A 27,106-nucleotide genomic window follows, 5' to 3' on the forward strand; every position below is an offset into this window, starting at 1 on the left:
GAAAGAAAGAGTTCCTAAACAGGACAATTTTATCTGGGACAGTGTGACAGTGAGTTGTTCTCTGGTTTTCTGAGCTTCGTTGCACTTGTATCCGTTCAGTGCATGTCTGTACCGTACTGAGAGGCCCGTACCACATCAGTACGGTATTAATACACGTACCTTTACACCCGTAGTTCTTACTGCTGGTTTGTTAGTTTAGTTTAGTTTTTGTTAGTTTTAGTTTTTTGGCAATGTGGGATACTTGTCTGGGGCAAAACCTAAAAAAGGTCTTTACTTTTCACTGTAATTTTTCAACTTTGATGTTTGTATACCACTTAAGACATAGAATTACCATTGTGTGAAGTTATCTCCAACCAAATCAGGTGATTTCACTCTCTCCAGGCTTGGGTGTTAATGTCAGTCACTGTGCTAGTGTCAAAGGCTAAAACTAAGGAGATTTTGTCTCTAATTCTATTTCATTTTAGTTTTGTAAGCAGATAATGCAGTTTTAGTTAGTTTTTGTTTTATCTGTAAAGCTTAGTTTCAGTTTACTTAAATGATTTTTACATTTTAGTTTTAGTTATTTAGTTTTAGTTAACTATAATAACCTTGCGCTGAACATCCCCCGGAGTTCAGTTAAATCCATCATCAAGAAATGGAAGGAATATGGCACATGTGTGAATCTGCCTAGATCAGACCGTCCTCACAAACTGATCGAGCAAGATGGAGACTAGTGAGAGAGACCTTACATCAACTGTTTCCCAGGTCAAAGCTTTATGGGAGAGAGACAACGTGAAAGCCACTGTTGGAGAAAACATCTGGACTAGAGTTTACCAAAAGGCATGTGGGGGACTCATTGGTCAATTGGAAGAAATTTCTTTGGTCTGATGTGACCAAAATGGGGCTTTTTAGCCATCAGACAAGGAGCTATGTTTCAATACACACCATCCCCACTGTGAAACACGCTGGTGGCAGCATCATGCTGTGGGGATGCTTCTTGTCGCTGGCACTGAAGGCTTGTAAAAGTGGGGGGTAAAATGAATGCGGCAATACATGGAGGAAAGTCTGGAGGACAATCTTATTCAGTCTGCAAGAGAACTTGAGAGAAGATTTATTTTCCAGCAAGACAATGACCTGAAGCATTTAGCGCAAGCTGCACAGAAATGGTTCAAAGACAACAAGGTTAATGTTCTGCAGTGGATGAGACCTCAGTTCAGTGGAGAATTTTAATATCTTTTAAAGGCACTTTAACCTTTAAGAATTGAAAAAAATTGCAGTGTAGATGATTAAATGAAATGGAAGGTGGTGAGCTACTCCTTGTTAAGAAATGTCTTTTCAATATATCTGTCTAGCTTATTCTGCTCATTTACTTTGTATGTTATAGTGAAGGATGGTCTGCATTGTAGCAGAGCAGTGGTAATGTGTGTGTAAGCACACAGCTGTCTGCACAGTAGGAGTTCCTCATGGCAACAAGGGCATGATCCATAACCAGATTCCTAACAGTGAACAAGTCGGAGCTGCTCCAATCGTTATCAGATTCTGCTTTGTCGTCCTTGTGTTAAGTATTGCAGCAGCAGAACTGTCAGCAGCTCCTTGTGAAACTCCCATCCTGCCTCAGGTTTTGGCAGTGCCACGACCCTGACCGTCATCCCATATTATCTTCTACCTGCACACCCCCTGCAGGAGGCCGGAGCGGCCGCTCCTTTGTCCCTGTGTTGTGTCCTTCTTACGCAACAACACCACGCTCTGCTCTGTGATAACAAGTTTAAATAAAACACGCCCTGTGACTATCTCTTCTTCCCCCACTCACCTTTCCAAAGCACCCCTCATGCCCTGCAAATTAAAAGCGTGTCTATGAGCCTGTGTTGGCCAGGCAGAGCTGATGAGGTGTAATCACCGTGGAGAGGCTCAGCTGCTCTTTTTGCAGCCTGCCATGGAGCTCATTAGGCCAGGAGCGTGACCTCGAAAAAAATTAAAGCACGGGAAAAGAGAAGGAACAGGACAGGGTTGCCACCTCTGCAGTTTTATGGTTTTTCTAAGAGTGATTATGAGAGGAGAGGGTTTGGACGCATGCATCGAGGCTGTTTCTTTAGATGTGAAGCTGTGAAAAATTCATTTTCTGCTGCTTCCACAACTGTATTCTTGCAGCCTCATCTCTTTTGCAATTACTTGCACTATATCACGACCGAGCCCACGCCATAAGCTGTGAGTTAGGAGTGGTGAGGCAGAATATCTCTGTTTTCATTCTCCTAACAGCTGAAATAAGAACAAAATTGTGAGCACTTTTGATCTAAAAGTGGATGTAGTCCTATATTCTTTATTCTACATCATTGCCTTTGTTCATTCTATTCTTTAAAAGGAGAAAAGTCTTTAAAGTCACAGCTGAGTACAATCTTGTGCTCATTATTTTAGGCTATGAATTTAGTCTTGTAAGTAACACATTTCTTATCTATGATTAGATATAAGTATCTTTAAGTTGGTTAGCATAATTTAAGGGCACTGAATGAAAACAAGATTGGCCCACAAATGAGGACCTGATATGGGTAAGCTGTTTTTGCTAACAATGCTAGTGAAAAAATGCTAATATTTGTATCACCAAATACTGACACATGCTCAAGTAATATGGAAAGGTGCTTTTTATGTTCTCTATTTGAAATAAAACACTCTGAAAATGTTAAGTGGACATTTAAAGTCTTATTAGCCTTTATGTTTGAGTGCTGTGCATTTTATGTGTCATTAGCTAGCTAGCTAGCATGCTAGTAGGGTAGCTACAGTAAGAGGCTAAGCTTCTGTGTGGAAATATGAGTGAATTGGTTTTTATTTTTTAATGTTTTATAAAACAAAAACAAAAAAATAAAAAGTTTAACTGTTGAATCTGCCATATTAACTTTTTATATAGGATGTCCGTATGCACGGACTTGCTAACATTCAGAAAAGTGAGCGTCGATACTAAAAGTGGGCTAAAGCCAGTATTACTACTCTTACGCTGAGGCTACTCAACTAATCTTGTAAAATATATTTAACTAATAGCTATTATAACGGCAAACACCTCCCTGGGAAATGGATGCACTTGTCAAGGGCTTCTAGGCTTCTTCTACTCATGTGGCTGCCAAGTTCAAAAGCTTGTGAGGAGGTTCTTACCTGCTGCAGCTTCTCTTCACGGCCACGATTTGATATCGACAGTTCTGTTTTTGTAACGTCAACAAGTGTCAAAATTTAGCATTTACATATTAACTGAGGAACAGCCTTTTCTTTAGTCACAGTTGTCTTCTTGCACACCGGCCCGCCTAAGCTAATCAAGACCCCCCCCACCACTACCATGTGGGACACTGTTTCTGCACCAGTATGTTCTCATTTAAATTAACTGAATGATATACCATTAGGCTACATGATCAGAATTAATCCCACCATCATCCATAATGGCACATCCCACACTGCTGTCACACTAATTAGTCCAACAATGGCTTCAGAAAAGGACAAGCAATGATATATGCTCACCTTGTAGTGCATAACCAATGTCTTAGGGTAGACTAATTAGGTTTTTGTTGAGTTTGTTATTGATAAATACAGATAATGTAGATAAAATGTGCACACTATTACATGGTTATCCTGCTGACTTAATTTATATAAGAAGAATTTTAACAACTTGAATGAATGTTATTTACTACTTACAAAAATGCTTTAATGGATGTATGGATGTATGGATGTATGGATGGATAAACAGGTGGATGTATGGATGGAAGGACTGATGGATGGATGGATGGATAGATGGATGTATGGATGTATGGATAGATGCACTGACGGATGGATGGATGAATGGATGGATGGCAATTGAATGGATGGATGGATTGACGGATGGATGGATGGATGGATGGATGATAGATGGATGGATGGATCGATGGACTGATGATGGATGGATGGATGGATGATGGATGGATGGATGGACGGACGTACTGATTCGTGGATGGATGGATGGTTGGATAAACGTACTGATGGATGGATGGATGGATGGACGTAATGATGGATGGATGGACGGATGGATGGATGACTGTGCTGATGGATGGATGGATGGAGGTAGTTATGGATGGATGGATGGATGGTTGGATAAACGTACTGATGGGTGGATGAGTCTTTAACACTAAAGAACTTGCATATTCAGTCATTCAGTGTTTTCTTGTTCCAAGGAGCTAATGGCCCACACTTTTGTGTAATCAAGTCAAAAACATTTTTAGCTGTATCCTTGGATGATTATGGCAGGGACTTTTAATCAACAGCAGTTTTTTTATGGAGCTGATGGTTTCCTGGGATGATTCTGTGAAGGAGCACATGGGAATAAACAGCTTGGATATGCAGATTTAGGGTCGAAAGCTGAACAGTAAGAATAGAAAGTTAAGGTTTGTCTGGTTGAAGTGGGATGTAGAGGATTTATAGCAAGATCAGCATTTCATTACTTACAGAGCTGGCAGTGCTGGGACAGAATTTGTGAAAGACAGTTAGGAAGATGTTAGACGAAGCTACTCAGACTGGTCAGTGGATTTGGGATGTGTGTTTGTGGATGCCAGTTGGGGTCCAAAATAAATGTAGTGGGAGTAGAGGGAGCTAAAGCCTCAGCCCAACCTGACAGGGGGTCAGTGCTGCCACCCTGTTTTTATATGTTTGCTGTTGTATTTAATGTGTAGCCAGACCTTCAGTACAACACCAGGACAAAGCAAGCTTACAGTATGACGTGGCTGAATAGAAACTTAGTTTCTGTTGTTTGCAGAAAAATAAATCCTTTTATCATATTGCCTTTGCTTGTTGGTGTTAAAGCGACTGTAAAGCCAGGATGACTCAGATGCTGTGTTTTCCCTCCCATCCATCTCCAGAGCAAGGCTGCACTTATGAGACATAAAGCCTTATGAAAGGATCGGCACCCATCTATACTTTGTGCTTTTGTTGTCCGTCCCTCTCATCTCTCACAGGAACACAGCTTGCCTGAAACCAGACCCCTCATCCTGGGGGGCGCAAATCCAATTTCACATGTCACACTCACAACAGATTATTCATGCAGGTAGGGTGAAGGGTGCTTAGGTGTGTGTATGTTGTAATTCACCTCTTTAGAAGTAGGTGTGTTTGTTTTGAGTCAATGACTGTGAGTGGGGTGGGCACATGAGTTGCCCAAGGGCATTTCCACAAAGGGAGGAAAACAGGCTCAGACATACATGCATGAAGTCACTCCTCTGGGGGCGAGAGGAGACGTGTGCTTTGCTTTTCATTGAACAGAAGGACATCAGTTAGTCATTCGCCTGAAGAGCACCCCTGGGTGCTTGTCTGGCTGACATACACTCAGTGTCTGTCCCAGAACAAGGCTTACTGGTCAATGTTTAATGCTCTGTAATTGGTTTTACTGACCAGCGCAGGCTGCAGGATGCCAATGCTGATTTAAAGCCTGACAGCTGAGGCTGACCACTGCTTCTGTCTCTACTGATCTTTTATTTTAAAACTGTAGTTAGCTGTAATTCATATTATCCGCTGTGAGGGGTAACAGTTGTCCGGCAGTCATTACAGGGATTAGACTGTCAAGGTTAATCCACACAATCATGTTTGAAATCCCTTCCTTCTCTTCTGTGCTTACTCTTCTTAAACTGCCAAAGCTTAATCTCTGTATATCACACTGATACTTAGAAATTACTTGGATTTGATTTTGGTGCTTAAAGCTGTGTCTCTTTCTTAATTTACTAGAGAACCATGAGCACTGTGGAGGAGGAGCCGGATCACATGATACCATGAAGACAAGCCTGCAGGTCCTGCGCTGCCAGCTGCTGAGTGAGTAGACCCCTGTGGTCGGGACACAGGCGTGTCACAATAGGGCTGGGTATTTCCCTACACCTCATGATACAATACATATCACAATACACATTGATTTGGGATAATGAACATGTTATGATAAATATGTCATACACTGAATTCACTACAGCAGCTATTCTGTTTAATAAAGGTGTAGTTTTAAGGACTGTACATTTTTAAACACTTAAATCCAGATCCTCAGAGATCCAAGTAAATTAAGATAGTCTATTTGTAATCACTAAGCTATAAACAAATGCAAATATTTAATTTTTTTAAACTCAAAATGTCCTTCTCTGTTGCCTCTCTTGCTGTTGTGCTTTATACCTTTCATATAATATTTGGTTTCCCTTTCCTATAAGCCCATTTACATTGTAGGAATAACTTTTTGCTTTACCTCTGCATAAAACAGCCCCACAGTTTCTGTGATAAACTTATGAGTAGCACTTAAACAGCGATACTCACACTGCCTGAAGCAGCTTTCTGAAGCCTTTGTTATCAGTGCTGCTGTTTGGCTCAAGTCCTTACAAATAAAGCATAACATGCCGCTTATGATCTTCTGATCCTGTTTGGAAGTTGAGAGAAATTTTGACTTAATAGTGTCACTCATTGAGCCCAGTTGTTGGTGATAAGATTGGTGTTGCTGCAGTGTTTTACCTTGTTTAATTCACAGCTTGCAGGACTCATGTCCAGTGATGGGATCGTTACTGAAAATGATAAACTAGGTACAGTTAATGGCTGAGTTACTGAATTCTAAAAGTAACTGGATACTTAAGTAACTGTGTTACTGTGTTTGTGTGAGAGGAAATAACCCAAGTTTCATGATAACTTTTAGTCATTATCATTATGGTTGAAAATGGTGAATCAATAGAACACAGTTGAAAAGTTTCTAAACTTCTTGACAGGGTTTAACAATTATTTCAAGTTTCAGTGGTGGACTTACTTTCATCTGATCAGTATTTTGCTAATTATTTCTCTCAAAGCAGCAGGCTCGACAGTTGAAGCATGTCTTCAACAACACCTTGCTGTCAGTCTGTTTAGTTCTTCCTTGGTGCAGCTGGCACTGGTTTCAAATAAAGCCTTGGTTGTTTGAATGGAGAGGCTCCACCTTGGCCTGCTGAGCTAACATGAGCTGCACCTGAAGTGTGTTAATTAGCTGGCTGCTTCATTAGGTTAGGATTACTGTTCTTGCCGGTGTACAGAGTTTTCTTTCCTGCACAGGAACTACAACTCTCTAGTGTTTTTGTCCTTTATCTCGGGGGGGGGGGAATGTTGGTATTTCCAAGACAGAAAGCTCACACGAGAGCAAGCTTTATTCTGGTGACCCTCTTTTAGAAGGTAAAAATCATAGTGACCCAACAACTTTGTTTTTGGTACGTTATTGCTTATTAAGTCCGCCTTCTGTGCCATCCTCGGTTGGTTGGTTGAGCCGATGGCCATTGCTAGATTGAATATTATTAATCCCAGACTAAACCTGGTACTTACCTACCTGGACCACATTTTATAAGCCTGGAAGGGGACACTTAACCTTCGTCACCTTGGCTTTCTTTGCATGCTCAGCCCCTTAGACCTTCAGTGGCTGTTTGTTCCTTAACATTGGCCAGGCATCCACAACTGTGACTTAAGCTCTTTTGCCATCCAGTCGCTGTAGAGCCTTGTTTTGTGTTTTATTGGTGGAAAGGTGAGTGGGGTGGAGCTCCCCTTTGTGGCTATAATGTGTACAGCAGACATAAATGTTCCATTAAATCCTGTAGCAAAGTAACCTTGCAAAGCAGAAGGATACGCCCGTTTCCTTGTTTCTCACCGGCGCATCCATCTTGCAAAGCTCCGGTCTGAACCGTTTGGGCCCGGTTAGAAAGTGACAGGACCAATCAGCGACGAGGAGCAGTACTTTAGGGCAGTGGTTTTCAAAGTGTGAGGCAGGCCTCCCCTGGGGGGCGCCACAGAGCTTCAGGGGAGGCACGGAACCATAAACCAGAAAAAAGGTGATTTGCTTTGTGAACCTCTGCTGTGCACTGAACAAAATCGACAGACTTATAGTTACTATAGGGACTATGCTATAGACCAGTGTTACTCAACCAAAGAGCCAAATTATTGAAAAATACCTTTGCAAGAGCCACAATCTAAGGGGTGAAAAGTGGCAAAAACAGCTTGAAGTAGTAATAAAAATAGGTTAAAGGTGGCAAAATGGTCAAAAAACAGCAAAAAATGGGTGAAAATGGGGAGAAAACATGGAAAAATGGTCTGAAAGTAGCAGAAATGGGTGAGAAGTGACAAAATAAGAGTGGAAAGTGAATTAAATGGGCAGTCAAGAATGGCAAAAATGGGCCAAAAAGAGTAAACAAGTGGTATGTAATGGCAAAGGGTAGTTTAAGTGGGCAAAAAGTGGGGAAAAAGGGAAACAAGTGGTACTTAATGGCAATAGGTAGCTTAAATGGACAATGTGGCAAAAAGATGGCTAAAAAAATGGCAAAAAATGGGATAAAATGGCAAACAATTGGGAAAAAGTGGTAAAAAGACATAGCAAGAATGAACAAGTAGCTTAAATGGGCAAAAAGGGCAAAAATGGGATGAAACAGGAAAAAATGGGGAAAAGTGGCAAAAAGAAGTTGTAAAGTTGCCAAAAAAAGAAAAGAAAAAGGGGTATTTAATGGCATTATGATTGAATAAGAGGGAAAGACAGTTGTTTAAGGACATTTGCAAACCAAAATATCCAAATATATTAATGTTAAAAATGTTTTAAGATTAGACATAAATGTTTGAAATGTTTGAAATGTTGCATGCTGCGCATGCGCACCTCGGTCATGGCTACGTCATGTGTTTTGTTGCTCTGATTGGCCCGTAAAGATGTGACAGACAGAACATTCATCCAATCACACGCTGAGTTTTTTTCAAAGCCTCTGCCATTTCCCAAACGCTTATTATTGAAGGTTCCCCAGATGGATGTTTGAAACACATCCATCTGGCATGTCAGGTCAGTAGCGAAGAAGTCCCAAAAAAAATCTCCCACACCCTGCCCATTCCCAGACTTTAGAAATGAGTGCCCTAGGGTGCTCAGGCATAGTGTGCATGTGCGTCTCCCAGAGTGTGTTGGTGTGGGTGTCTTTGCAGCAAGCATATACTCTTTCTCCCAGGATGCTACTGTGCTTATGGCGTCATGACACCTGCCAACCAGATGTTTTCTAACCTTTATCATGGGGTCATCAGCTGAAACACTAATGGATAACGTGTTATTCTGATTCTCTGTAATTGTAACAGCGTTGATGACTTTGTAAAGAAACTCCTTACACTACTAGTTACCATAAACATAATGGAGTAACTGTAACGCGTTTCTTAGTAACTGCATCATGCAGTTTAATGAGTGCTGCCATCTGCCGGCTTTTTTGTGATTGCACCGTGGGGGATAAACGTGTTAATAGTGTTAATGTTGCAGCATTTACACGATACACATATCAACAAGCTGCATGCAGCGATATATTGTTGTAGTGATTTTTTTTGGCCTATATCTGGGAAAGTATTTATGTTGTCTTTGGAAAAGGAATTTAAAGCACTGGAAATCTAAATATTTATCAATATAGCAACTTAAATACATATTTTTTAACACGGTCATGGTTAGGGCCTAAGAAAGTCAGAGGGAAGCCATATTTAAAGACGCTGGATGCAACCACACAGTGTCAATATGGTGATCATATCATATGGCATTAAGAAATGTTCAAAATGCAGAATGATATTTATCATACAGCTCAGTTTGCTTTTAATGTAACAGAGTTATCCATGTTAAAGTTATATTATAGTCTGATGCCTTTGAGCAAAAAATCATTTAGTAAATATGAAAAAAATGTCTTTAGAGGCTTTAAAAGCTTTGCTGCTTTAAATTCAAGAGACAGAATCAAGGCCCTGGGAGTGGATGTTGGAAGCTCTGGCAGGAAACCAGCACTGAATGTCACATTAATATGGAGCATGGGGGGGTCAGGCTGAGACCCGTCATGTTCCTGAAAGGTTAGCTAAAGAGGCTGATAAAATCTGGTATGCACCCCCAATCTCCACCTCGGAGCAGCAGTGCCAAAAGGCTGTCTGCTGACAAATCTGCCCTCCTCCCTCTGAAGTGATAAACTTGGACTGGACTGCTGTGAGGGAAGTGCTTTAAACTGCGGCGGAGGTGAAGCAGGGTCATGAAACAGTGGTTTAATCCAGCAGTGGAGAGTGCAGAGTAGCCCTGGTTTAGTATCTATACGGTGATATTTTGACATCTATTATATTTGGACTCATGTTGTGCAATTATTGAATCACAAGTCTCACACATTAGTACTTAAAAAAAGAAAATTAGAAAATTAGAAAATACAGATCTCTAAACAGACTTTCCTGCCGGTTTGACTAATAGAGTCAATTCTTCATGACTTCCCACAGTAGGTTTAATGACATGTATGAGAGTCGGGTAAGGAGAAGTTAATCAGCAAATAAAGAAGTTTACACTAGTATAAAAGAAGAAGGGGAAGACAACAGCAGCATGATGCCAGTCAGTGGTTCACAGAAAATACTGGTTGAAGCTTGATAAGAGATGAAACGCCTGATACCTGATTTATATGGTTGTCTTGTAAAAAATAAATAGTGGTATCATGCTCTTAATGTTAGCATGGGCCTCATTCCAGTGTTGATTTCGACTAAAACTATGACTAAAAATGTTCGTCGACGGCCGTTTTTTCCATGACAAAAACTAGACTAAGACTAACAAAAAATTGTGTTTTTATTTATTTAACCTTTATTTAACCAGGATTTATTCCCATAGGTACAAATATCTTTTTTACAAGGGAGTCCTGGCCAGGAGAGCAGTACGATAAGTTTCACATTTATGACATTAACCCTTCACCTACTGAGTCTAAAAATGGCAATTTGGACATATTTTGTTATTATGGCTGTAAAATATTTAGGAAATGCCCTAAGTCTGAGAGCTTTGGTCCCTTTTCCCAGGAGTACTTGAACTTGACTTTTCAACATCTGGTTAATTATTATTGCACATTATATGGAATCGTCAGCAGTTTAAAAGAAGAAAAACACACTCTCTTCCTTCACTCTCTTTTTCTCACCCGTCTTCTGCCAAAGCTGCCGTTTCCGCGGTGCTGTTCGACATTACCGTAATATATATACCAAACATCATATATTGCCGGAAAGCACAGATTCTCAGCTCTCTGTCAGCAAATTTTTTAGATTGAGCAAACTTTCGAGGAGTTAAAGCGTTGAGAATCTGTGTAGCGGTCTTGTGATACTTGTGGTGTTTTGCTATGAATGCCCACGTCATATAGTTACCGTAATGAACCATATATGTGCACATGCCCACAATTCTCAGCTTTCCAACACCATTGGAATTTTCTGATCAGACAAACTTTGACAGAGTTACGGTAATAATACTCTGGAAAAATAAAAAACAGCGCCGGCGCCGGGTCAGTAGGTAAAGGGTTAAACAGGACATAGAACAAAGGTTATATCAATCAACAAATCAGCAGCTTTCAGCAGAAAAATATGTGCGCAAACTGGCCACGTGCTCCTTAATTCTAGATTTGAAATTCCCTAAACTAACACAACGCTCAAGTTTAAGATGGCCCTGTGACTCTGACCAAGACGATGGAGCAAAAACATTAAAAGCTCTTTGACCAACAACAGAGCGAGTGCGAGGAATCTCGTGATGAATCCATGAGAACGAATATTACTGACAGAGTCAGCAAAGACCAGAGATAAGAAGGTAATTCATGTAAAATAGCCTTAGAAGGAAAGATATACCAATGTTCCATCCTTCTTTTGTATAAGGACAACCAACCAAGTTTCTCATATAAAACACAATGATGGCTCTGAAAACCCAGACCAGTAATAAACAGCAAGGCAGCATGGTAGACTGAGTCCAACATGTTCAGAGAGGATGAGGTAGCATGCATGTAAAGAACATCACCATAATCCATTACAGGCAAAAATGTTGCTTGAATGAGATTCTTTCTCGAGACCAGCTTCACCCTCAGTTTCTTTGCAAGAGAATCAATATGATGGTTAAAAGACAGATTTTCTTCTAACAAAAAGCTGAGGTACTTATACGTCTAAACACATTCAATGGCCTCATTGTTTAAGGTAAAAATCTGAGAACTGCTTGAACTTGTGACTTTGACGTTTAGAAGTGCATCGTTTTGGTCTTGTTGGCATTAAAGGGGACATGTTTTACCCTTTTAAGACAAGTTTATATTGGTCTCAGAGGTCTCCAAAACATGCCTGTGAAGTTTGTTGCTGAAAAAAACAAAAAACACTAGAATAGGATTTTTGCATGTCTAAAAAGCCCTCTGTATCAGCCCTGCTCAGAACGAGCTGTTTCTGTGTCTTTGGCGTTAAATGGTAATTAGCTGTCTGACTCCGTCCCTGACCACACCCAGGTCCCCCTTTGGCAGATGAAGATATTTTCAGGCCCGCCCTACCCCTCATGGTACATATCCACATGTAAAACAAGTAAATGTATGACAAACACACCGTTATTCTCCATTTTTGCAAACAATTCCTCTTTTTATTTAGAATTTATCACAACATAAAACCTAAAAAAATGTTGAGTTTTAAAAATCTGACTATCTGAAGATGAACAATTCCCCAAAAATAAAAACTTGAGGTACATCTTTAAGATTTTTACACCCAGGCCTGAAATATTTTCAGTCACTACTGTGGGCTTATTTGGTGCATCAGATCTTTTTGCATCTTGGATGCAGCTGTGAGACTGCTGCTCTCAGTTAACTTTCAATGTCCAGCTTTGATTTGATTTTGTATTGTAGAGGCAACAGCCTTTTGCAACATCTTCACACATGAGGAAAAAGTGTGGCTAAGACTCTCGTGCCTAGCTACTACCTCTCCTTTTCCACTCAGACCCAAAATGCTGTCAGTGTCTTGGACTTGAACTGCAATAATATTGTTGAATCTTAGGAGACTTTGATGAACTTCCCCCCTTTACAGGGCTGAAGTGATCAGCTGATGCTGCTTAGTCTGGTATGTTACTCTATTGTGTATCATTGCATTGCGTTGTATTGTATAATATAGTATAAGTTATATCCTGTTGTGTCATATTGCACCATATGGGTGCATATTTGGGACCCCCTGCATATTTGGGAAATGAGATGATTCATCTCAAGGGACTAGCTCTTAAATAAAAATTTCACATGATATCGCATCATATCAGATAATGGTGAGTTGCCCTGTGATTCCCAATATCTGAGCCTTCTTTTTGCTGCTTTGTCCATGCTGCCATTAAGAGCAGAGTTCTTACTCTTCCTTTGTGTCCAGCTGGACTTTCAGCTGAGTCCTGAGCTTCCCAGGCTGAATTACTCTTCTATCAGAGTTTCCTTTTGCTTGAAATCTCTGTGCATTTCAGGGACATTTCTCATTTCTCTCCCTGGGTGAGCCTGCAGGAGACAGATGTGCTGAAACACCCCGAGGCTGCAGCAAAGAGAAGAGATGCTGCAGATAAAGGACAACTTAGATGGATGATATCACATTTAAATAGGTTTCTGAGTGGTAGAGTTTCTCTGTTTGCCTCTAGTCAGCCTCTGTGCCATTTTCTGCTCTTCTCTCTTTTCAGCCACTACTCCCTTTGTACTTATGCAAGCCTGCTATGATGACATAATACACCTAAATCAATGGGAGGAACTTACTTGTTTATAGTAAATGAGGTTCAGTCTGGCAGCCCGGTCTTCAAAGCAAAGCCTGAGAAATAAGGCAATTTGTGCAAATTGTGTTTAGAAGTCCTTAAAAATAGATACTTGGAAGGCCTGTTAGCGTGAAGTGTGGTACAAATAATGAAATGAGGCTTGAGTAATCTTCCCAATCCAATTCGGCCTTGTCTTGTATTCTTAAATTGTTCTTAACAACTGTTTGTGGACTTGTTAAAGCTGCAAACATCAGCAGCAGAAACAAGTAGTGTCAGTAATGTTGTATAACCTGAAGCCTGCCACTCTCCCCAGATTCTTGACAAACTTCTTGTTTAATGTTTCTCCTTCCTGTTAGGTCCTTTGCTGCTGTCACAGTAGCTAAATTATTATCCCAGTAAACAGCACAAGAACCCTTTGTTGTTCCTGTTTTCGCATTTTCCCTCAGCCTGATCCTCTGATAAACACGTCTCTGTTCAAAGCCGCTGTAACCTGACAAACAATTTGCGGAGCATTCAAACAGGAAGCCATTATCCTGTTTCGAGAGCTTTTCCCTCTTATCACGGGGCTCACATCTGTAGTTCCCTCCCCGCTCTGCCTCTCCACCGCTCCACCCCCATGGTCCTGCTCTCCGCCAGGATGGTCTCAGAGGGCTACAGGATGTGCCCTATCTGTCTGTTTCCACCCCACGGGACCTGGACTCTGCACAGACGGGCAGACGAACACACCCAGGAGTAACCAAAGGAATTCGTCTGTTTGTGTTACTGTAAAGATGACACTATCTATACGCCCAAGATATGAATACATCTCCAGTGAGGACAGATGTCATTCCTCTTTATTTTAGATTACGTTGATCTGATGTCATTGAAATGTCTTCTGTTTGCATGAGAGCAGCTACAAATCCGATGTAAAGGTGCTGTGAGAATGGCGTGCCATTTTTCTATAGCAGAAATAAAGATACAATAGCAAGGAAAGGAGGATAATCAACAGTTCCAATTGCAAAGAAAGATCCAGTGCTCACATTATGGGCAGCAGTACAGCGATACAGTTTGGATGAACTGAACTCGAGTAAATCCATCTTATGCTACTTAGTGCTTTTACTTTGCAAGACAACTAGACGAGGAATGTGCAAGTTTTCAAACAATGAAATTACATTGATTTTAATGAGTCATCTATACTCCATGATTGTATTTACTTATGTGGTGGACCTGCCTCTATTAATATGGCGGCAACGCAGGAAGAAAACAACAGAGACGACATTCAACTCAAGTGAATTTCGGTATTAGAAGGTGAGATATGGCGGCTTTCGTCTGACTTCCGGTCAGTACTTTAAGTGGAAAAAATAAGTGCCGGTACTCCTTTCTCACACAATCCCAGAACTAATTTGGGCAGTATAGAGCAAAAATCGTATCTTAGTAGTAATTTAGCTGAATGGCATTACATGATTTATATTTAAATATTTTTAATAATACAGAGAAAAAAACAAAAACAGTCACCTCTAAATCAAATCCACATGGATCAAATATCTCGCTGTCACTTTTATTAACAGTAAGCTGATCATTGTCAACATGGAAATGGAAAATTACATTAAAAATAAACTACGTTTGTGGGGAAGACACTATTAAACAATAAAACTCCTTAAATAACATTAAAAAATCGAATGCTATTTCCCCACTAGACTCAGCGTTTAAAATAGATAATTTTGTGGTCAGTAAGCCTATTAGTGTTAGTGATTCATAGTCCCGGTATTCCTGACTTTCTCTGCATGATTCCCTACACCAACCACTGTCCTGTCCTCTACAAATAAAGCCAATAAGCCCTTAGATGAATCCTTAAAAAACATATGAAATAACAACATCAGATCAGAATAACTTAATTCAAGAAAAGAAGGGACCAGCAAACCGTGCAGATTTAAATAGATCGCTGTAAGCCTTAAGCCACAGAAATGAATGGGTAGCCTTTTGCAAAGGTGAGCAATTGAGGTCCAGTTGCAGACTGGTCACTGGAAATTTGTGGATAGTGAAAGTGTGAACACTACTAAAGTGCATTGGTATACAATTATGCAGCATAGATGTTAAGCAAAATGTAAACAGGGTATTACTGTTAGCAGTTCAAAACTCCAGAAGTAAAAGTATTTGCATTAGAGTGCTGGTTTAAATTGTCATAGCACTGTTTTTGTGTTGTCAGTAGTGATATTGGCTGAGTTCTTAATGATAATGATACAGGTTGCAGTACGCTGATGTAATAAACCAATACTGTGTGTAGTAGTAAAACTCCACTGAAGCCTGTGAGGGCCAACATCGCTCTGTCCAGGCGTGATAATCCGATCTTAGCAGCAGTTAGTCAGACAGCGCTCCACGCGGCCTGTTGATAAAAGGTTCAGTCTGCCTGAAGCTGATGGATCTGATCTGCTTCTGTGGCTCTATGACAGCCCATCAAAGCTTTAAATTAAAGGTTTGGGCTGCCTTTAACAAAACTCCACATTTAAGGCTGACGACGACTTTGAATTGGCTCTGTCAGAGTTTATCCTGAGAGGTGAGATATGATTTCATTTTGTGTTGGATTGCAGAGCTGTGCCGCGTGTGCCGGTATGATTTGAAAGAGACTCATTGGTATTCTGATGAACACTCTTGATAAAGCCTTCTCCATTTGCCCCGGGGGATTGAAGGGGAATCCCACAGAGGTTTGACCGCTATCGGAGAGTAGGTTTGATTAACATAAACGAAGCTAAATGTGATTCATGGAGGGCCGGGCGGTTTGGGAGGAGCACATCCTTAATCACTGGTTGTGCTTTACTGCCCCAGGGCTTCAAAACCAGTACTTATGCATGTTTATCCCATTAGATGATGAGGTGGACTAACAGCTCTTTTACTTATACCGAGTTACACTGAAAACCAGTCAGAGTGGAGGCAGAGGTCGTCTGTGTCTCATTCAAGGGCACCTTAACATGATTATTAAAAGACATAAACTCTTGAGCTGTATATTTATTCTTCAGACATTCTCAGCTTAGTTCTAAGAGTCGAGCACATCCTAAACAGCTTTTACAGACCCTGAAGAGTAGACTAAAGATTGCAGGAACATTTTACTGCTTAGATAGGCTAACAGAGGAGGGATAACCACTTTACATTTAGAAAAAGCAAGCAGCAAGGCATGCAAGAAATTAACATACAAATCAACTTTTAGTTTTAGTTTTCTTATGAGGAATTATGAACATTAAAACATTCATGAAGTGACTAATAATGCTTTTTTCTTGTAGGAGTTTGATTACTGAGTTGCTTAATCAATTAATTTCAGAGGAATTCCCCAGGGGGCAGGAAATGAGTCTGTTCAGATGAATGAAAGTCCTTATTTTGTTGTTATACAACCCCAAATCCAAAAAAGTTAGGACACTGTGTAAAATGTAAATAAAAACAGAATGCACATGCCATATTTTATTAAGAGATCATGAACAACTGAGTTTATTTTAATTTACTTTTAGTTTATTTTAATTTAAAATTTTAGATCATTCTGATTTTGATGGCAGCAACACATCTCAAAAAAAGTTGGGACGGGGCCTTGTTTACTATTGTGTAGCATTCCCCCTTCTTTTAACAGCAGTCTGTAAATGTCGGGGAGGTTAGGAGAACAGTTGCCACAGTTTTGGGAGAGGAATGTTGTTCCATTCTTGTCTTATGTAGGACTCTAGCTACTTAACAGTCCTGGGTCTTATGTGCCTAGCTTTTCATTTTATGATGCCTGTGAAGGTCTGGACCGCGGGCAGGCCAGTTCAGCATCCAGCATCTTCTACTGTGAAGCCATGCTGTTGTGATGGATGTGGTATGTGGTTCAGCATTGTTTTGCAGGAATATGGAAGGCCTTCCCTGAAAGAGAAGTTGTCTGTATGGGAGCATATGTTGCTTCAAAATCTCAACGTTCTTTTCAGCATTGATAGTGCCTTTCTAGATGTGTAATCTGCCCATGCCAAAGGCACTAATGCATTACCATGTCATTAGCAAATTTTGATACTTTATTTTTTTTTAAAGATTTTTTTTGGCCTTTTTGCCTTTATTTGATAGGACAGTGGATAGAGTCGGAAACAGGGGAGAGACATGCAGGAAACAGTGCCACGAGCCGGATTCGAACCCGGGTCGCCTGCGTATATGGCATGCACCTCAACCACTCGACTCGCCAAATTTTGATACTTTTAACCCTCTTTTTAGCGCTGTTGCCTCACAGCAAGAAGGTCCCTGGTTCCCTGGTTCAGAGTCTGCATGTTCTCCCCGTGCATGTCCACCAAAAAAAACCCTTGGACATTAGGTTAACTGGTGACTCTAAAATTGGCCGTAGGTGTGTGTGAGCGTGCCTGGTTGTCTGTCTCTATATGTCAGCCCTATGATTGACTGGCGACCAGTCCAGAGTGTACCCCGCCTCTCACCCAGTGACAGCTGGGATAGGCTTCAGCCCCAGAAAATGGATGGATGGATGGACTTTTGTCACTTTAAGCCAGTTTTTGCCACTTTGAACCCATTTTTATCCACTTTTAAACCTCTTTTCACTTTTGTTGCCGCCCATTTTTTTTGCTACTTTCTTCCTTTCTTAACCCGTTTTGCTGCTTATCCTCCTTTTTTCCTCTTTCAACCCATTTCTGCTACTTCTAATTATTTTGCTACTTTTTAACTGCTTCTGCCACTTTTAACCCATGTTTGCCTACTTTTTCATCTTTATTCTGAAATGATTTTTCCTTTAAAGCTATCATGATCCCTTCTGTTTGTTCTCTGGTATCCTGATGTTTCTGCTCATCATGGCTAAGTTATGAGTCTAACGTTACTTTTCTAATGGTTTACTTGAGTGTGCACATCCATATTGTTAACATTACAAATAAAAAGGTAATTCTGTTTTAAGAAAATGGTTTTACATTTTGATACAGCTGTTTTGTAGAACAACATAACGAAATAGTTAAAATTAATTGTTTGTTGCTTTGATAGAAGTGGTTTTTATTCAGGTTATGTACAAAATTTGGTTATTGCAGATTAACTTTATAATGGACCATGATTTTCCTGACCTCCATGGGCCCCTTATTTGGCTGGGCAGAATAGTTTTCCTTTTTGTCTCAGTCCACTTTTAATGAGCTTTGGCCAAGAGACGACTGTGGCTTTTCTGGATCATGCTCACATATGGCTTCTTCTTTGTGCACTACAGCTTTAACTTGCATTTGAGACAATGATTTCTAAAAGTGTTCTTGAGCCCATGCAGTGATGTGCAGTAAAGAGTAATGCCTGTTTTTAATGCAGTGCTGCCTGAAGGCCCGAAGACCACCATGCAAAAAGTTGGATGATCATCCAGTATTGACCTTTGGCCTTGTCCCCTGTGATTGTAGAATGTGGGATTTTCATAGACTTCACATTTTAACAATGAGGAACATTTTTTGGAAATTGTCACACGATTTTAAGGTTCAGTTTCTTGCAGAAAGCTAAACTTCTTGAATGCTCCGTTTGTACTCTGTCATGTTACTGACCTGTTGCCAGTTAATAAATTCTTTTAAGACCTGCGGGAGCGCTGGCGCTCCCAATACATTTCTATCTTTAACCGCGGGTAAAATTGCAACCAAATGAGATAGAGCAATAATTCTTTTTGCATATAAAACCGGATGAGTAACACTAACATATCACGCATTCACTGTGTCCCAGAGTGCTATATCCTTCCAGAAATATCCTTCCTTCTTTTGTAGAGTGTAGAAAAAGTGCACACATAATATATATATATATATATATATATATATATACATATATATATATATATATATATATGCGTGATATGATCCATACCGCTGCCTTTCACAGGACTTCCTTCTTTACATGATGACGTATGATGACGTTTCGCAATTGTAATTGTTTCAGTATGGTCTTCTGCAAACATTTGTATGCTCAGAAGAATCTGGCACACTCAGTGATTTGATTTCACTACTGTAAATAGTTTATTTCTACGAAGATGCTTTCTTTTTGCAAGTTGAGCACCATTTCCTTTTATCTTTATTTTTTCCTTCAATGGTAGGTCATAAAGAGTTAACCTTATTAGTTGCTTCCTCAGCTATTTTTAATTGGCACCTCTTACTTTTCCAGCCTTTTGTTTCCCTGTCCCTACTTTTTTTAGCTGTGTTGCTGCCATGAAATGCAAAATGAGCTCATATTTTTCATGAAATAGTAAAATGTCTCAGTTTCAACATCTGATGTGTTGTTTATATTCGAGGTCAGTGGTTCTCAGTGGCAGGGCACACTAGTGGGCTTTGAGGCAGGTCTAGGTGTGCCTTGGGGATCTGGCTGGGCCCCCGAAACCCCCCCCCAGAGAGTGGGTCCTCCAGTACAGTTGGGATTTATTGGTGATGAGTGTATGTGTGTTGGTTCAGTAGCATTAGTGCTAGCATCCTGGCTAACAGTTAGCTCATCTGGCAAGCTACTGTTGAGTTGAAATAGTTTTATAGAATAACTTTTTTGGAACTTTTTGCCACATTTTACCTATTTTTGCTACTTTTTTGCCAGTTTTTGCATACTTTTGCTATTATATGGACTTTTTGCCAATTTTTTAATCACTTTTAACCCCTTTTTGACTGCATTTTAGCAACTTTAACCCTTTTGGACACTTTTCTACCACTTGTAACCTATTTTGCCACCTTCTTGCCAATTTTCACGCACTTTGCCTTTGTTTGGCCACTTTTTGCCTCATTTTACCTCTTTTTTTAGCAACATTTAACCCTTTTTGTTCACTTGTAGCACATTTTTGCCACCTTTTTGACACTTTTAACATGTTTTTGCCACTTTTAACCAATTTTTTGGTCCCTTATGCCAATTGTTACCCATTTTAGACTTTTTCTTGCCATTTTTGCCCAATTTTGCTTTGTTTTTTCATCACTTTTAACCAATTTTTTCCACCTTTTGCCACCCCCAGTTGGCTGGGCCCCATGAAACTTCTCCCCTTTATCTGACTGTTATATGAGTCTACTTTGTACTGATATGAATATGGTGTGCCTTGAGATTTTGGCTTAACCATCGGTGTGCCTTGGGTGAAAAAAGTTTGAAAACCACTGTTCTGTTTTTGGCATTCTGTTTTTATTTACATTTTACACGGTGCTCCAGCTTTTTTGGAATAGCGTTGTATTTTTGTTTCACTGATTTGTAAATGTGACCTTGGCCAAAATGTTATTGCATGTATGTATTTTGCTTACTGTTCATTCAGTCCCTTCTTAGTATCCTGTCTTGCTGCCTGCAGGGAGATGACGGAGCAGAAAGAGTTCAGAAGTACAGCCTCTCCATCCTTATTGATGGATGATTTTGCAGCTCCTATTTTTGGCTTCCTGTAGAGCCTCCAGTCTCTAATAGTGACACTGCCAGCTGCCCACTGATGATGCGACACCACCATCCTGGCTGTAACACTTGCTTCATAGGCAGATTGTCGCTGTGCTTTCCAGCTACATCATTCTCCATTGCACGTAGCATGAGGTGACCCCTGGCAAAAAAAAGAGTAATATCCAACCCTCCACGGCGAGAACAGCCCCCCTTCTGGTCTCAGGATTTATCATGCAGCCAGGCAGGCTGGTGCACACCACACACTTAGAGCTCCTGTATGATTGATTAGGCTGTAAGGCTCATGATGCATGTGCCTGAGTGATGTTGTTCTTCTGTAATCGAGTCTTTGCTCAGAGAGGACTAAAATTTAAAGCAGAGTTTGGTCAGCAGGCCTAAACGTTCTGTTTTCTTTATTTCACCTAGTGTAACTTTAGCTTCTGTGACAGTTGTCTGGCCTCTGTCTGCTGACATTGAGTCTAATAATGAATGATTGGTGGGACAAAGCCTGCACTGGATCACTGCGCAGGATCCTGCTTTACAACATGATTTATTGATGTCCCTGAAGGCATCAATGGAGGACTTGAACGAATGTCACCGGCTGCCTATGCATTCAAAGAGCCCTAATTCAGCAGGTTTCCTGCATAAATAGCCCCTCCCTCTATGCATCCTGTGCGTATTTGATGGAAAACAGGTTGACGCCATTAGTCAAATAAATGGGCCCGTAATCTCTCTGTAATATCACCTGGGCGTAGTTTGTCTCCATGGTATTAGCATGTACTATTCTGAGATGATCATCTGGGTGATAAAGATAGCGAGGGCAACAGGTTGGTGAGTGATAACAGTGTAAGCTCCAGTCAGTTTAAAGCAGGGGTGTCAGAATCAATCACAGCAGGGGCCGGATTCTGGATTCAGGACCAACCTGAGGGCCTAAGAGGGTCACCTTTTCAACCATGAACTCTCAACCTTGTTCCACCAGTAATAAAATCTGAAAAAACCTTAGCACTGATGATAAATGATAGACATTTAATAAGTTAAAAAGACAAGTTTAAAGGCTCACAATCTGAGAAAAGTAAATTTATTAGTTCAAAAACATGAAATTGAAATTGAGAAAATAAATAATAATGGATGGGCCCCACAGTTCACCTCGGATCTCATCCAAATTTATACACCAGCGTGCACTTTGAGGTCCGAGGGCCAGCTCCAGCTCGTGGTGCCTAAGACGAGACTTAAAACCAGGGGGGACCAGGCGTTTTCTGTGGTCAGCCTTAAACTCTGGAGCGCTCTGCCCCCCCACGTCTGAACAGCCCCCACAGTGGAGTGTTTTAAGCCTCGTCTTAAGACCCATTTTTATTCTTTAGCTTTTAACACCCCGTGAATTGTGTGGTCCCCTTTCTTTTTATTATTTTATTTATTTCTATTGTTTTTATCTTTTTTAATATTCTGTCTTTATATTTATTGTTTTTAGCTACTATCTATGGTTTGAGTATATTCTCTTGGTTTTACTGGTTTTATTTTGAGCTCTGGTAGAACAGTTGTTTTATTTTTAAATGATGTTTTGTTCAGCACTTGGAAAACGTTCAGTTTATAAAATGTGTTAAAAAGGTGGATTGGATTGGAAAATTAATGTTTTTAATGGCAAATATATTAGAAAGAAAGTCAAAATATTGAGTTTAAGGGGTCAAAATATGAAATAAAATTTGTAATCATGAAATTAAAAGTCAAAATATGATTCAAAATTTAAAATTGTGAGTCTAAAAGGTCAAACTATGGAATTATGAAGTCAAAAATATAAGATAAAATACAAAATAACTGGTTAAAAAGGTCAAAATATCACTTAAAAATTTGAATTATGAATCTTAAAGTTCAACATATTATATCTGAAGTCAAAATTGTGAGTTGAAATGCTCAAAGTATGAAATAAAAAGTCAAACTCCTAAGACTGAGTCCTAATTGTGAGATGCTAAATTGAAAACATGAAATTAAAACACAAATTAATTTCTTTTCCCACATTCCTGACTTCTTATCTAAAAATATTTTTACTCTTTACTTTCAGATTTTGTGACTTAACAAGGATCTCTTAAATCATCGAGGATATGTTTACATTTTATTCTTGAGGAAATCTGCAGACTGATGGGCCAGTTATAACAGAAATATGAGATCATCTTGTGGGCCGGATTTAACTGTTCCAGGGTCCGGACTTGGTCCCCAGGCCTTGAGTTTGACACCTGTGGTTTAAACATATATAGCAAGGGAAAAAACCTCCAACACTAAGTCAACATTGAATTTTCCCTCACAGCTTTGCTTTTTTACCAAAATTTGATCATAGATTCAGATTTTCTCTGTGAAGAAAGTTCTCAGATACTTTGATGCCTTTTTGATACCATGTGAGTAAAAGTAACAATCTGAATAACTTTGACTTATCACAGGTGTCATCATTTACATTATTCAAGGGCCTATTTTTTTTCTTGTGAGACGCTTTCAGGACAGACTTAAATAAACTGAAATAAATCAGATACTTTGATCAACATATTTTCAAAATATTTTTATTTTCTTTTTAATGTATCATTTGAACAGTGAGATCAGTGCCTATCCCTGTACTGCAGCGATCCACCAGGAGTGGAAAGTAACTAACTGATTTATTCAAGTTACTGTCATTCAGTAGCTTTTTGGTGTGCTTGTACTTTTTTGATTAGTTTTCAAATTCTGTTATTTACGTAAGTATGCTTTTGGATACCATTTAGATGGCATCAGTTACTGGGTTAAAAATAAAAACTATATTATAAAAATGTACAGAAGTTTTCTGTCAACGATGTGAAACTGGCCAGTTGTTTAGTTTACGGTGCTTTAAGTCCGGCCATAACTTCTCTGTTGATTGCGGTCTGGACTTTGACTCAGCCAATCCAGAACATTCCCCTTGTTGTCTTTAAACTGTTTCTGTGTAGCTTTTGCCGTATGCTTCACGTCATTGTCTTGCTGGAAAATAAATCTTCTTCTAAGCCATAGTTCTCTAGCTGACTGAATAACGTTGTCCTCCGGTATTTTCCTATGTTTTGCTGCATTCTTTTGACCCTCTTCCTTTACAAGCCTTTCAGGAGCGACTGTTAAGAAGCATCCCTGCAGCATGATGCTGCCACCACTGTGCTCCACAGTGAGGATGGTGTGTTTGAGGTGATGTGCAGGATTTGATGTCTGCCAAACATAGTGTCTTGTCCGATTTTGGTCTCTTCAGACCAAAGAGCTTTCTTCCACTTGACCATGGAGTCTCCCACAGGCCATCGTGTGAACTCTAGTCCAGATTCAATAAGTTTTCTTCAACAGGGGCATTCTCTTTGCCAGAAGAAATCCACCTGTCAGTCATTGTTGGCAATAATGTATGTTAAACATGTACAATGCTCAACAAATTTATTAGACCACCCTAACCCTAACCAAAGTAAGGTTTATGCCACAGCTGCCCTAAATTAACAGCATTGGTAATTACCAAAATCATTTTTTAAGTTTCTGCAATGGTTAATACACCAATATGTAGAAGCTCTTTAACCCAAATGATATTTTTAATGCTAAAATTGAATTATTGTTATCCATGAATTTTCAAATTTACTGATTTACAAAAAACCTGAAAAAATAGTAAAGCACATTAATATTTCTTGTTTAATATGTCAAATTATAGTTATTGACTTGCATTTCTTAACAGAAGAATGAGTTTTAGTGGTTGAATGTTATGCTTGATTCATTTCTGACTTCTCAGAGAAGCCCAGTGAGCCAGCTCAAATTTGGGTGAATTCAGTTTGAAATTCCTCATTCCTGTTCAAAATGGTAAAACGTGGAGAGTTCACTGAAAATGAAAGAGTCCACATTAAAGCACTTCATGATGCTGGATGGTCTCTGAGACAAATATGACAGGTGGTCTAATAAATTTGTTAAGCACTCTACATCTATCAGTTGATTCTTGATAAAAATGGGAGTGAACAATAAAAATATAAAAAAATGAAAAAAGTATAATATTGGAAATAAAGAAATGTAATACAATGGGAATCAAGAATGAAAACATTAAAATATGAACAAGAATAAAAATGTAAAAATTTGAATAAAAATGAAGCATTAAAATTGGAATAAGGCACAAAAAATATAGCATTATAAAGATGGAGAAAAGGTTAAGAAATATGAAAATTAAATCAAAGAATATAATCATTAAAATGGGAGTAAACAATAAAATATTCAAATGAAAAAAGATTTGAAATATAAAAAAAATGGGAATAAATAAAAACATTGAAATGGGAATAAAGAATAGAAATATAAAAATGGGGAAAAAGAATAAAAATTCAGAAATGGGAATTAAGAATACAAATATAATTATGGGATTAAAAAAATTTAAATTTGTATTTTTCAGTTGATTCTTAATTTAAAAAACTGCTGTTTTCTATGGAAACTTTCAGCTTAAGGTGTTTTTTGGAGTGCAATTTTCCTGCTTGGGTTTTTCATTTATCACTACACAGCATATTAGCATCAAACCCAGTGATGGACAACCTGACAGTCACAGAAATATTTAGATAAAATATATCAGTCGCCCTCTGGCTGCAATATAGGTACTGATCTCACTGATTGAGCAAAAAAAAAGTGTACATTTGAAAGAAAATAAAAATATCTACACAAAAATACGCCAATTGGACTATTATGAAAATTTCTTTAGTTCATTTTAAAGTTTGGCCCCCAGAGTGCCTGTTTAGGAAAAAACTGGCCCTTGTACAAATGCAGTTGATGATCCCTGCTTTATGGTGTAATAGTAGCCAGGAATACTGATTAAGGTGTCTTATACTATCACCTGAGACACATTTACTGCACTCAGGGGAGACTACAGTAACCAGTTGGCTGGTCCTCGTGATTTAACATTAAAGAGTTTTTTGTTTGTTTCTTTTTTTAAAAGCTAAATTAAATTGACCATGATTGATTTCTTAAATCAATAAAAGGGTACAACATTGTGCAAGTACTCTATATCCTACTTTTCTATGAACGATATAGGAGTTAGCAGCTTATTTTCCTTCAAATTGCTCTTTCAAACCTCGGTTTCATGTTTCTAATCCCTCTTTTTTCCTTTTGTCCGTGTCCTATCGCTGATGAAACACCTCCACATCTTCCTCTCTTACTCCCTCTACACCTCTGGCCTCCTCCTCACACATTTTCCCAACCTGTCCAACCTCACTATTCTTCCCCTTTTCCATCCAATTTTCTCATGTTCTTCCCAGTGCTTCAACTCCATAATGGATGTTCATAAAGCTCAATTCACTTCCCGGGTCTTTTCAATCATTTCTGTAGTTAATTCACTCGCCTCTTTGCTGCACGTCTTAGAGGAGGCAGCGCTGGGCTCTCTGTCTGCGTTCACCCTGCTTACGCTCTCACTCCATCAGCCAGATGCCCAGCTGATGTGACAAATTACATCCATTTGCCTCCGAGAGAAACGCAGCACACATGGATGCACATGTAACTCCTGCACACACAGAAATTGAGCATTTACACAGACTGTGTACTGCATAGGTCAAAAGAGACGAGGTGGAAAACACACTGCCACAATGTCATAGTAACTCAGTATTTGGGCTAAGTGAAAGAAGAGGCTTGTCGTGTCTCTGTGACTGTCATTATTATCATATTGCACACAGGCTTGGAAGCTACACAAAACACTCAGTATGAGATGAGATTTTCACCTTCAGTTCCATGCTGCTTCTTCAAACCTTGCTGGATTTGATTTAAAGATTTAAAGGTCAAATATTTCACCCCGTTACGACAAGTTTATATTGGCCCCAAAACATTCCTGTGAAGTTTGTTGCTGAAAAAACACTTCAGTTTGGATTTTTGTATGTCTAAAATCCCTCTGTGTTTCAGCCCTGCTCAGAACGAGCCGTTTCTGTGTCTGTAGCTTTAAATGCTAATGAGCTGTCTGACTCCGCCCCTCTCAGGAAATGGATGTGGCTCTCCTGATCCTCCTCTCAGCTGGCAGCTGGATCTTTCTTATTCGGGGGGGGGGCAGGTCAGGGGCACATACACTGTATTGCCAAAAGTATTTGCTCACCCATCTTGACTCACATATGAACTTAAGTGACCTCCCATTCTTAATCCATAGGGTTTAATATGACGTCGGTCCACCCTTTGCAGCTATAACAGCTTCAACTCTTCTGGGAAGGCTCTCCACAAGGTTTAGGAGTGTGTTTATGGGAATTTTTGACCATTCTTCCAGAAGTGCATTTGTGAGGTCACACACTGATGTTGGACGAGAAGGCCTGGCTCTCAGTCTCCACTCTAATTCATCCCAAAGGTGTTCTGTGGGGTTAA

At 39.6% G+C, this 27,106-nt stretch overlaps 1 protein-coding gene across 2 annotated transcripts in view; it reads left to right on the forward strand.

Moving 5' to 3' along the window:
* tmem108 (transmembrane protein 108) overlaps positions 1-27,106 on the forward strand; it is a 96,378-nt gene that overhangs the window by 49,315 nt on the left and 19,957 nt on the right. For both annotated transcript variants that reach the window (XM_041814813.1, XM_041814812.1), the window contains one exon: positions 5,701-5,784. In XM_041814813.1, the coding sequence (XP_041670747.1) occupies positions 5,745-5,784 (40 nt within the window). In that variant the 5' untranslated portion in view covers positions 5,701-5,744. The remainder of the gene's footprint in view (positions 1-5,700; positions 5,785-27,106) is intronic.

Source organism: Cheilinus undulatus, linkage group 19 (assembly GCF_018320785.1).
Source record: "Cheilinus undulatus linkage group 19, ASM1832078v1, whole genome shotgun sequence".
Lineage (NCBI taxonomy): Eukaryota > Metazoa > Chordata > Actinopteri > Labriformes > Labridae > Cheilinus > Cheilinus undulatus.